The sequence below is a fragment of the Drosophila innubila genome, assembly GCF_004354385.1.
Source record: "Drosophila innubila isolate TH190305 chromosome 2L unlocalized genomic scaffold, UK_Dinn_1.0 4_B_2L, whole genome shotgun sequence".
Lineage (NCBI taxonomy): Eukaryota > Metazoa > Arthropoda > Insecta > Diptera > Drosophilidae > Drosophila > Drosophila innubila.
The window spans coordinates 5,518,416-5,530,681 of NW_022995372.1; the positions used below are offsets into that span (position 1 = coordinate 5,518,416).

The following is a 12,266-nucleotide window of genomic DNA, read 5'->3' on the forward strand; positions in this document are numbered from 1 at the left end:
TTCCAACATTTCCAATTAAATAAATTTCTAAATTTTGATAGTAGTTTCCAAGTAATAAATATTTTTCAAGTAAAACAAATTTTTAAAATATAATTTTATAGTAATTATTTTTCTCGTGTTTCAAAATCAAATGTTAATATAATATTTTAAAAAAGTAAATGGTTGATAATTTGAAAGGTTCAATACAATTTACCGTTCGGATAACTCAAAAAACCCAATTAAACCCTCATTCCACCCAAAAATAAAAAAAAAATAAAAACGCTGTAATTCAACCATTTTAAGATAAACGAAAGTTTGCATCTTCAGCAAAACATCTTAGAACCAATGAATAATGATCAATGCAGGTTAAATAAAAAGAGTGAGTGACATTTATTCTATTTACTTGCAATTTATGTATATATATTCAAAGTATTTTTTTTTTTGCTTAAAACTTCATTTTTTTACAAACTACATTAATTTTAAACATAAATAGAAATATTTTTGTAATTCATTTCGTGTATTTTTAGCAATTATTTAAAGGGAGTAAACAATTAAATTAGAACTTGAATTTTCCAAAATTAAATTATCGATATACTTGTTATCTCATATTCTTTTTTCATTCTTTGCTTTGTTTTACTTGTTGTATTTGTTCTTTTTCTAGTGGTTTTTTGTTTATAAATAATGCCTAAAACCAATGCAATATGCGAACCAATTATTATAAATATATTAAAAATTAAATAAATTATTCACTTTGCAATTAAGTCATTTTGGGTACTTGAAATGCCTAGATTTTCTATTTCTTCTATATATATATCGTATTTGGACAACAAATTAATTAGCATATGCACTAAATAAAAGATCATTGGGTTCATTTCTTGAATTTCCAAATATCATATTAAGATTCAATACATACAAATACATATACATATATACATATGTATATACATATATATTAAATAATTTGTATGAAAGAGAGACGTATGTAGGGGGTACGTTGTTATATTTATTAGTATGGTATTTTAGCTTAGTTAGCGTACTTAGCGGTCTGTAGGAGGGGAAGTGTTTGGGGGTAAGTGCTAATTATGTCTGTTACATTTATACAATTATTGCAAATCAGTTATCGTTATCGTAATCGTTATCGTTAATGTTTATGTATTTATGTGCTTAGTTAGTTGCTTGAATTTTTTGAATTTAGTCGCATCGAATGTTTTTTTGTTTCATTTACTCATCAATCAATCAGTAGTATGTGTATTTTTGCAACAATGTCCTTGACAGTTATTTTGTTCTCTTATACTTGCATCGCTTATTACTCGTTTTTGTATTTTTGTTTTTGTTTTGTTTTTGATATTACTTAGGCACTGTGTTCGTATTACATTAAAAAATTAATTTAAAATTTAAATTTAGGTATGTATAAATACATTATAAAAAATTTCATTAAGTTTACCGTAAACTAAAACCTTGCAACTTTTATGCTCTTTCTTTCTCTCTCTCTCTCTCTCTCTCTCTCTCTCTCTCTCTCTCTCTCTCTCTTTGTCATTATATGTATGTAAGTATGTATGTATTTCCGTGTTCTTGCGTTCTTTTTCTAATTTTATTTATTATGTTTGGTTTCTCTCTATGTATGTATGTATGTATTTAACTTTGTCCATCTTAATTACATAATCAGTGGATTAACGCTTTACCTGGTTCGTTTTTAATGTTAGTATCTCTAAAAGTACGAGTAGAAAAAGTCTAGAAAACGACCCAAAAACATCTCATTTAACTAATTCTGTATGTTTAAGTGAGTGTGTGTTAGTGTGGTAAGTAAATAAAATACATTCAATTAGTCAAGAAAGTGGTTTCCGACACAATAAACTTACACAATTTCTCTGAAAAACAAATATATTTTTTTCTGACTTATATTTTATTTCATATTTAATTATTCTTGTCTGTGGTACTTAGAACAAGTTGAAAAGAATCATTTTAATCGAACTTGAGTATTTTTAAAAACAAGAATGGTTTTTATTTTGTCAAATCACTTTCTTGACTAACTGTATGTACGTATGTATGTATTAGCCGCGTGTATACAAAATTTTCAAACAATACGCAACACTTATACGTCTAAAACCCGTTACAATTGGTTTATCAGAATGTATTTATATGCTAAATGCCTATCTCTCATCGTGTGTATGTGTTTGGCCGTTTCAGCAACAGTAACCGTTAAAACTATTCACACTTCAAATAAGTATCAGTGAGAATTTTTAGCACTTCTTAGCCTGCTTATGTTGTCGTAGTTAATTAATGCTTACATGTAACAAATAATACAACTATGTATTTTAGTTCTTAAATAACCTTAGGAGCGCTTCACATTCATTTATACATACATAGTTAACAAAAATGGTCGAGTGGGTGTGTGTGTTTACTGTGTGTAGGTGTTTCTATCGCTTATCGATCTACATATATCGTTATCTTCCTCGAATACAAAATGTGATCGAAAAACAAACAACACTAAAACAATTGCAGCTAACTTAAAAAAATTGAAATTAAACTATCTGATAAATTGCTGTTCCATCAACGGAATTCTTACACGAACTTATGTAGGTAGCCTATTTCATGTTAAAATTTTAATAAGGTGTACTTTTCGCTCACCACCTCTTTTTTCGGTCTTGTTTTATATAGATGTCAGCACACTTCTTGGGGAATTGTGTTATCAAAGTTCAGTATTCCCAGTGTGGTGAAAAAAATAAGTCCCAAGGCCTATTCTTCTGATATTTTTCTGTTCGGTTTTTTTTTGGGTTTTTTTTACGAGTTAAGAGCTATAGTTTATAAGCTTTACTTTTCATCTTATTCTCTGCTTCATGTTGCATGTTTACAGTCTCAATTTTGGTTATTTTGCATAGTTTTTCTCTTTTTTTTTTTTGTTTCCGTTTTTGTGACTATTATGTATTATTAAACTACATACAAATTAGTTTGTTTACTATCTCTTGGTTTGCTTGGTTTCTTTGTTTACGTTTTAAAATTACCATGTATTAGATACACGCACATACATACATACCTCGATTTATTTTTTTGTTCAGAATTTATGCTTAAAAACGAACCAAAGCCAACAAAACAATCAAAAACAAATTCACCAAATGATTAATTTGCTGGCGTAACAATCATTAAACGACTTATACACTTAGATTTTGTTGTCATATCTTAATCAATGATATTTGTATTTAATTCTTCTTTTTTCCATATTTGTTTTGTTTATTATTTACTCTTCAGGACAACGCCTCAGAATGATTTAAATATTTTATGATTATACGATCGAGTAGTTATAAAAAAAAAACAAGTATAAAACATGCATGTATCATTCACCATAGCCAGTGTCTTGAATACTTTCTGCGAGAGTGTGAACAGTTTACCTTGTGAATTTACTTTAGATTGTTACCACTAACTGTTCTGTATAAGGGGTATTCCCCCATATAACTGTCATATATGTAAGCATGCCATTATCTATGCCATTGTATTTTATTGGTTGCCTTCGCCTATAAATTTAGTCATTACAAAAGGTGTCTTAGGTGGAATCGTTTTGTCTTAGGAATTTAGCTTAGATATCTGTTTATTTCCTTATTTCAAATCATTCTAATTAGTCTTTAAAGGCTAATACAAGTACAGTTGCATATCTTAACAACAAAACTGTTGGGTTAACCAAAGAACCAACAAAAAACACTTAAAGATTTTATATATTTGTTCTTTTAAAAAATTCATGTGTCTGTCTCAGTTACTTAGCTTAACTATGATACCAGTCAAAATTGTAAACCAAACCGACAACTATTTAACTGACTTTAGCTATAATATGTTCAATGCATCATTGATCTTCCAAGTAATTTTTTCCCTTTTTTTTTTTAGTATTTTCAGTTTTCTTATTTTGCTCGCAATTTGCATTTTGGCGCATCATTCGTAAGTATTTTAGCTTAAGTGTTAAATTAGATCATTTTATAACTATTTCATTGTCATTAATTATATGTATTATGTATACCGGCAAAATTTAAAAGATCATGAACGAGTTCCCAAAATATCAATGTTCAAATCTCAAATACATATTCTAGAAATCATTTCATATCGAGAAAATACTCCGCAACTGAAACAAATTAATAAACAAGCACATAAAAACATAAAATAAAACATTCTCCCAAAAAAAAATCAGGTTTAACTTTTCTTAATTGATCCTCATAAAGAAAAGTAGATAATCTAAATCCAATTTTGATGCCAAAAATGAATAACAAACGACCACAAATACACGAAATGAGAAAATAAATCAAATGAAACAAACTACTCCAAATTCATCATACAATGTTTTGGATGTGTGGACATACATCTTTTATCTTTTATGCTGGCTAACAATCGCAATTAAATGTATGTTGCTATTTCTATATTATTTTTGCATCAAGTTTTCGCATTTGTAAAAGTGCAACACTTTATAGTTTCATTTTTTTTTTTTTTCGATTTTTCGCCATAATTTTTTAGTACAATAGATTAGATTTATTTTTACTGTTAAATTGATATATTTATGCATATATTTATATGTATGTATATAGTATATATAATTGTATATAGTAGTTGTAATTACGTTTAGATGCATATATGTAGTTCATTTATTAGGTTTTATTTAAAAATGTTTAACTTTAAATCATAAATCGTACGGATTAAAAAAGAAATTGTTTTACAATTAACAGTCAGTGTGTTTTTTTTAAATAATTTTTTTGTTTTTTTCTTGCATTACTTTTACATTTTCCATTACTTTAAACCTTGCTTTAACTATTTATGTATATTTCCTTGAATTAGTTATTAATTTTACCGTTACTTATTTCAAATTGTTAAACATCACTTTTATTTTATTTTAAATGTAATTTTTTTTTGTTTTTTTTTTTGTATTCATTATTTTAACTGTTTCTTCATGCAAAAAAGGGTCTTGTATCTGGTAATAAACAAAAGATATTTGTATAGGGGTGTAAGTATGCAATGTTCATAATAATATATGTAATAATAATGATTTGCTTATAAAATTACATCAGGTGTTTTTCTTAACTGCATTTTTCCAACAGATTTTTTTCAATTCAATAAACTGTTATTATTTTACGTGTTCTTCGTACGATATTTTGTTGCCAATTTTTCATGTACGCATATATACATGCATAACTGTTTATCTAATTTAAGTTAGGTTAGATACAGATACGTTGATGTTGTTGTTGCACGGCAGCAATTACATTTCGTTATGTTTTTTGTTCTGGTTGCTGCTGCTGTCTGCTGGAAAAAAACACAGAAATTACAAATTACAAAATTACAAGCGGAAATGGATCGAACTTCTTGCTCAACTGATATCATCAATGATTTCGTCGGCGCCGCGTGCGCTTCCTGCTGGCCAAGTGCAGTTATCATTTTTTTTTTTATGTAATTACAACATACAATTGGAGACATGAATAACAACTTACACACACACACAGACACTCTCGCACACGCACACAACACATAGAGAAACAACAGCGCAGAGCTGAATTTTATTATTTTTAAATTAAAGGAAAACAAAAGATTTTTTGTTTTTTTTCAACATTTTCAAACGTTTTTCATACGTTTCACTTTACTTTGTTTCTTTTTTTTTAATTTTACTGTGTTTTGTTTACGTTAGTTTTGTTATTGTATTTTTTTTTTCAATTTTTTAATTGTATAATTATATAAAAAATTTAAGCATATGTTTATTTGTAATTTAAACGAAATTAAATTAGGAATTTATGTTTGTAGGATTTGCTTGCTAAGTAGTTTTGTAAAAATTAGACGAAAAAACACTATGCAATAAATCACCGAAAAATAAAGTAAGGTATATATGTAAGTATGTAGTATGTATGTATGTATATATTGTAATTGTAAATGTTCGCGTAATCAACAAACTAAAAGTTACGTGTATTGTAATAGCAAAAAAACATTACTTCATATCTGTTGTAGTATATAAGTGTATAAATGTATCTATTAGCATATATTATGTAAGGTTTTTTTTTGTTTTTAATATTTGTAGTATGTAATAATAAATTGTAAAATCGCAATCATCATTAAGAATTAGTTTACTTGTTGTTGTTGGTGTTTTTACATAACACATTTAAATGATTTTTATGTAATTAAGAGTAAATAATATAAAGTAATTAAAGATATATATTTATATGTGTTTGAATATAATCAATAAAAATATGCAATTCTTTCTCATGTTTCCTTATGCGTGTGTGGGTGTCTATCTGTGTGAGTGTACATGTGTGTGTAGCCGTTTGTGAGTACACGCACACACATATACCTTCCAATTGTTGTTGTTTTTATATAATTATTATTAATATTTTGTAGATGTTGTTGTCTGCTTGGCAAACGATGAATAATTAAAAAAATGTGCAACGCAACTCTAAGCATCGTTTTTTTTTTCTCTTACTTTCACTCACTATAGTATCTCTGTCAATCTCAATCTCTATCTATTTTCTCTTATGACTTTTGTTTTCTATTCTGCTTTAACTGTAGTTTAAATTTACGTTTTGTTGTTTAAATTTATATGTATATTATTTTATATATATATATAGAGATATATATACATATATAGAGATGTATATAAGTATGTATATAGCTTTTTGTTTTGTTTTCCTTTCATCTTCTTTATGTATATTTGTTTTAAGAGCGTTTCGTATTTTTTGTGATTTTTTCGATTCTAATTTTTCATCATAAATCATTTTTTTAGCGGTTCTCAATCTTCTTCGTTAACTAAATAATAATTCCAACACTATATAATTCTAGTTTCAAGTTCAACTTTCGCTTACATGCAAACGACATACGACATAAGCTTATTAATTAGGTTTCTTTATATATGTAGTTTAACTTTTAGCTAGTTGTTTACTTTAAATGGTAAATTTATTAATTTTGTAACGCTCTCTCGGCGCCATACACCAACACAGACACATGTATCTATGTGTCCATGCCATGCCCCCGTTTTTCTCCTCCCCCGTCCTTACACAGGCTAAGGCAAGCGATTTTTTCTCTTCTCTTAACTGTATTTCCCCTGTAAATTTCTCCCGCTAACACCTTGTCGCCAAAATGTACGTTAGAGGAGGACAGGCGAGGCATGTGGGCGTGGTCGTGGCGCGATTTCGATTTGTTGCCAAATTTTACGCTTTAAATATACAATTTCGAATTTTTGTATTTACTAATTTAAGTAATTAAATGGATCTTTTTATGTATTTGTATTTTAATGTATAATTTCGTATAATTCCTTTCTCATTTTCTCTATTGTTGGTATTTTTTCGAACACTTTTCTCTTTACTTGTGTCTAATTGGCTAAACTTTATACTTGTAACTTATTACGTTTAAATCTTCACAATTCTATTATTTTTCTTTTCTTCTTCTTTGTTTTGTTTGTGTTCCTTTCTATTAAATATGCTTGTATTTGCGATTTTTAGTTGGGTTGTTGCTGTTAATTGTTAGTTGGGGGAGGAAAGTGTGGGGGGGGGGTTTGAGGGGAGGTCGCATAAAAAAGGTTCTTGTTGCTCCGAGTGTTGTTTGTGTTTTTTTTTTCTTTTTTTCTTGTTGTCGATGTTGTTTTCAATCTTTATCTATGAATTTTTACATACTCATCGAATATATGTATATACTTTTTGTTTATACATATATCATCTATATATATATATATATATATATAAATCTATGAACCTGCCTTGTTTTGCTAGGGATTTGCATTTTAGCTGAATTCGTGTGTTTGTATGTGTTGTGTGTGTATATGTATCTTTAAATTATTTGTTGTTTTTTTTTTTGTGTACACAAGTTACATTAATTAATTTCAACAACTGATCTCAAATAAAAAATATCTTTTTAAAAATTATTAAACGAACAGACGACGCTTTAGCTTACAATTACCACCATCTTTTTGCCTTCTTCATCATTCACCTCTTGGGACCGCTGATCGTGGATACGGATGAGGAGACACACGCGATCGATTGGTCGATCCTTAAACGGCCTGCGATGCGGCGTAAGGCGGCTGTGTGGAGCTGTCATTTCCATACGCTGATCGCGGACCGGCGCCATAATTTGAGGCGCCCTCCTGCTTAACATAATTGCTATAATCGTAATCATAGCCGGATCCATAGCCGCCATAATCGTACTCGGATCCCGATTTAGAGGCCGAATTGCCTGGTCCAGTGCGCTGCATGTTGCCCACGGGTCCGGTGGTCGATGGTCCGCCCGCTGCCCAAGTCTGAGCACGCGAGTACATGTCCGTGGCGGTGCCAGCGCCGGCACCAGGTGCGCCAGTTGGTCCAGCCGAATTGGGTGGCATATTCCATGAGTTCCAGCTACCGCCGCCCGAAGGACCCGATGGTGCTCCCGTCGATGTCGAGTTGTACATATCATAACCACCATACCCTTGGGTCTGCTGTGGCCCAGCATAGTTCGACCATTGTGGTGGTGGTCCCTGGGGGCCAGGTGGTGCACCCCAGCCCTGGTATGAGCCAGGTCCGCTATTACCATAGCCATAGCCCTGTTGTTGCGGCGATGTGCCCCATCCCTGATAGCCAGGCATCATATTGGGTGCACCAATGGGCATATTCAGTGGCGGACCACCCATCTGACCATTTTGGCCCTGCATCATGTTAATCGGAGCATGATGCGGTCCCCAGTGGCTGCACTCATTACCCAATTTGCCATAGGCGCCACCCGCAGCGCTGTTGTTCGAGTTCTGTCCACCAGATCCATCGCGCGGTTCCGCCTTTTTAATTTCAACCTGCAAAACATTATTTAGCATTATTTAGTCCGCGATCATCGTCATATTTCAAGTAACAGATTTTATTTAACTTTTAATTAATTATTTATGTTAATATTTGCAGCAGAGCATTTCTGATCCTTATTTTTGTATTGAATTCAATTTAAGCTGTTGAATTAAAGTCTAATAAAGTGAAAAGGATCATCTTTAAAGATAAAATACATTTTATGAAATTATAAAAAAAAAAAAAGGAAGTGAAAACTGGAACAAACCTGATAATTAATGTCTCAGTTTCATATGGTCTTGTTTAAAGATTTAATTTAATTTTTAAGTTTCAACAGAAATAATATTTCAGTTTCTATTTCATTTATTTTAGGGATATACATATATTTACGTATTTTGAGCAGAAATAATTGAAATACGTATTCAAAAACTGAGTTCTTTATAATACTTTCTGTCAGACAAGATTTAAGTTAGTAAGTTAGTACAAATGTAGTACCTATATTCTTTATATTTAAATATTTTAATAACTTTTTTAAATTTTGTATATAATTGTTATCAAAACAAATAGTGTACACACCTGCTTTCCATTCAAATTAATGTAACGCTCGTTGGTGACATGCTCGACGGAGGACTCCTCCTCGAAGGACAGGAATCCGAATCCGCGGGACTTCTTCTTCTCCTGGTCGTACATGATGACCACCTCGGTGACCTTGCCATAGCGACCAAAGAAGGTGCGCAGATCGGTCTCCGTCACGTTCGATGGCAAACCTCCGAGGAAGACCTTATAGCCGCCTCCCTTTTTGGGCTTCTGGAGCGTACGAGGATTGCACGGTTTCGGGTCGATGGTGCGACCGTCTAGCGTATGCGGTCCATTCTGCAGCACATGATTGACGTTCGTGGGATCGGCGAAGGTGACAAAGCCGAAACCGCGAGATCTTCCGCTCTCGTTGTTCTTCATCACGACGCAATCAATGATGTCGCCAAAGCGGCAAAAGTAGCGCGAGAGATTCTCCTGCGTTGTCTCCCACGATAATCCGCCAACGAACAGTTTGCCCCTCTCATCTTCTTCCATGATGTTGTTTTGATGATTGTGAGCTATTGCGCCGGGTATATTTTCAATAATTGACGTAATTTTGCTGCTGTTTATGTTACACTTGTGGACTTGAATTTGTTGCTGTCGTTTGTGTCTGTTTTTCTTTTTTTTTTTGTGGGCTTGTCGCTTGTTTTGCTTCTTGTTTACACTTTGAATTTAACACTAGTTGCTGTTGTTGTGTGTTTTTTGGGGGTTGGTTTTAGTTGCCAAAGTTTTTGTTTATTTTTTTCTATTATTTTTCAAAATAATTAAACAAAAGCCACGACGTTTACACGTAACTTTCTAATTATATTAGATTAGGTTTTTTATATGTCCAGGCGTCGATTGTTGTTGTTGTTATCATTGTTGTTGTTGCAGAAGTCATGCAAAAAAAAAAAATTCAAATTATAAGTTAGATAAAAATACCAACAGATAAAAGATCTACAGAAACTCTGGCCACATTTGACAAGAGAATGGATGACAGCAGCAAAGCAAGCACACATTCATACATACGGACTTATGTACTATACAGAAAGCAGCTAAAATAGGCACAGATAATTATGAAAGGCAGGTAAGCAGCAACCGGCCGGTATATATTTGTACAAACACACAAACATGCAGGCACGTTAGCCGTGTGTGTGTGCGTTCGTACGTCCGCTTGTGTCGTCTAACTGCTTTTTGTACACGTTCACAAGTTGTTCGGCGTTTGCAACGCTCCGCTTGCTCTTGCATGTGGTATTTGAGCACGCTGCTCGTTGCTTGCCGTTTTGTCTTTTTACACTCTGCTACAAGAAAGTATTTCTTTAAATTGTTTTCTTTTTGCTGTGTCACAACATGCGCTATCGGCGTTGGCGTAGCTATGTCCCAGCCACAGCGTCATTTATTTAACACTTACTCACGCACACAACACACACACACACACCTACACAACCTCACTACAAGTGCCCATCGATGCGTGAAAACAACGAACTTTTTTTTTACCGAAGGTAAAAATGGTGAAAACAAATAAAGGGCAAGCATAAAGCAAAGTGCCGGTTCACCACATTTTCGCGCCATTTGTTCCACATTGCCAGACCATTTTTTGAAAACCGGAAAAGCAACACTAAACACTGGTTGAATTCCATGATGCGTATGGTTTTCTTTTCATGTATGTCACAATATTTGTAGAGACAATTAAATTAATTGCTTTAAAACCGCTTTTGCGAGACTGTAGCTAGCACACATTATTTTCATAAGAAAACCATGTGGCAACGCCATGTGCTACGTGAAAGCGAATGTAAAATGAAAAGAAAGATACAAGAAGCAATGCCCTCAAATTCTACATATGTATGTATATGTACGTATGTGTGAACATATTTACGTCAATGTTAAACAGCACAAAATATAACACAATTCTGCTTTTAATTATTTGTTCAGTTTTAGATATTGTAGCACAGTTTGAAATAATTACAAGAGCTTCAAACAAAAGCAATAAATTGCATGAAATGTGAGAAATTCACCACGAACAGCAGCAGTGACGATGGCGGCGCGACGACAGCAAAATAAAAAACAAAATGGAAGACTTTGATGACGACAAAAATGCTTCAACAAAGAAATCTGAAGAACTGATTTCCAAGTCAAACATGAGCAAATAATTTGAGGAGAAACCTTGCCACATGCACTTTTAACATTACGATTGTCTTTTCTTTCTATTTTTTTTTTAATGTATTCTTCGTAAATTAGAAAGACGACAACCTTCGACCGGCGAAAAAACGCGCACAATTCACACTGTGTATATTGCCACTTAAAGAATTGGATAAACTAATGCAGTTTCTTACTACGCAATTTTGAAAATTCGCATGATTTTTGTATTTTGCACCGCAATCTTTCGTACACGCGCACACATACACAATCACACCTACAAGCACACACGTGTCAATGTGTGTGTATTGTATTTGTGTATGTATGCGAATGGCCGATGTGTCTTGTGTGTATGTATGTGCCTGTGTGCTGTTATACATAGCATTTTTTTTGTATGTATAAATATGAAATTTTTCCACTTTACTACGATAATGGAAAACTATAAAAACTTTATTTAAAAAAAACACACAAACCAATTGAAGAATTTTTGTTTCGGAACGGTGCAATGTTACTTAAATGTGAGCGGCGTCGTAATTTTACAAAGCAAATCTGTTTGTACACCATTTAATTTTGGAAAGGCAGGCAGAGGCTTCGTTTTTTAAAGCACCATAATTGTTATGTAAAATTTATATTTGCATTGTTATTTATGCTTACCGTTTGTGCCAAGTGTTCGTCTGTGGTTTTTTAAAGATTTCGCACTGCAAATTCACTAAATTTAAGTGTTTTTTCCTTAAAAAACTAGCTTATAAATAATTGTATGATTTGATGCATACGATATATAACCTAACTTATGATAGAAAACTCGCCACCGCCACGTTTAATGGTGGTAGCCATTCACAATTCACCGCG

At 32.1% G+C, this 12,266-nt stretch overlaps 1 protein-coding gene across 6 annotated transcripts; it reads right to left on the minus strand.

The window, feature by feature from the left end:
* Positions 1–4,701: 4,701 nt before the first annotated feature.
* On the minus strand, positions 4,702–12,266 carry LOC117780556 (heterogeneous nuclear ribonucleoprotein 27C). Of its 6 annotated transcripts, none has more exons than XR_004617090.1 (4): positions 12,072–12,266; positions 9,303–10,100; positions 7,912–8,743; positions 4,702–5,247 (listed from the first exon to the last, which is right to left on the minus strand). XR_004617090.1 is itself a non-coding variant. In XM_034617124.1 (3 exons), exons 2-3 carry the CDS (start codon positions 9,795–9,797, stop codon positions 7,973–7,975), a joined length of 1,266 nt encoding a protein of 421 aa, XP_034473015.1. In that variant the 5' UTR covers positions 9,798–10,100; positions 12,072–12,266; the 3' UTR covers positions 6,419–7,972. The 6 variants fall into 6 exon arrangements, 4 of the variants coding, with proteins under 4 accessions (XP_034473015.1, XP_034473018.1, XP_034473016.1 ...); XR_004617089.1 differs by having other exon boundaries at positions 4,702–5,250; XM_034617124.1 differs by lacking the exon at positions 4,702–5,247 and having other exon boundaries at positions 6,419–8,743.

What these genes read in the sequence shown, in the direction of transcription:
- LOC117780556 (XM_034617124.1), bottom strand. Translation starts at nt 9,797, where the DNA reads ATGGAAGAAGATGAGAGGGGCAAACTGTTCGTTGGCGGATTATCGTGG. An exon ending in TTAATTTGAATGGAAAGCAG is followed by an intron (nt 8,744 to 9,302) that starts GTGTGTACACTA and finishes AATGTTTTGCAG; the next exon opens with GTTGAAATTAAAAAGGCGGA.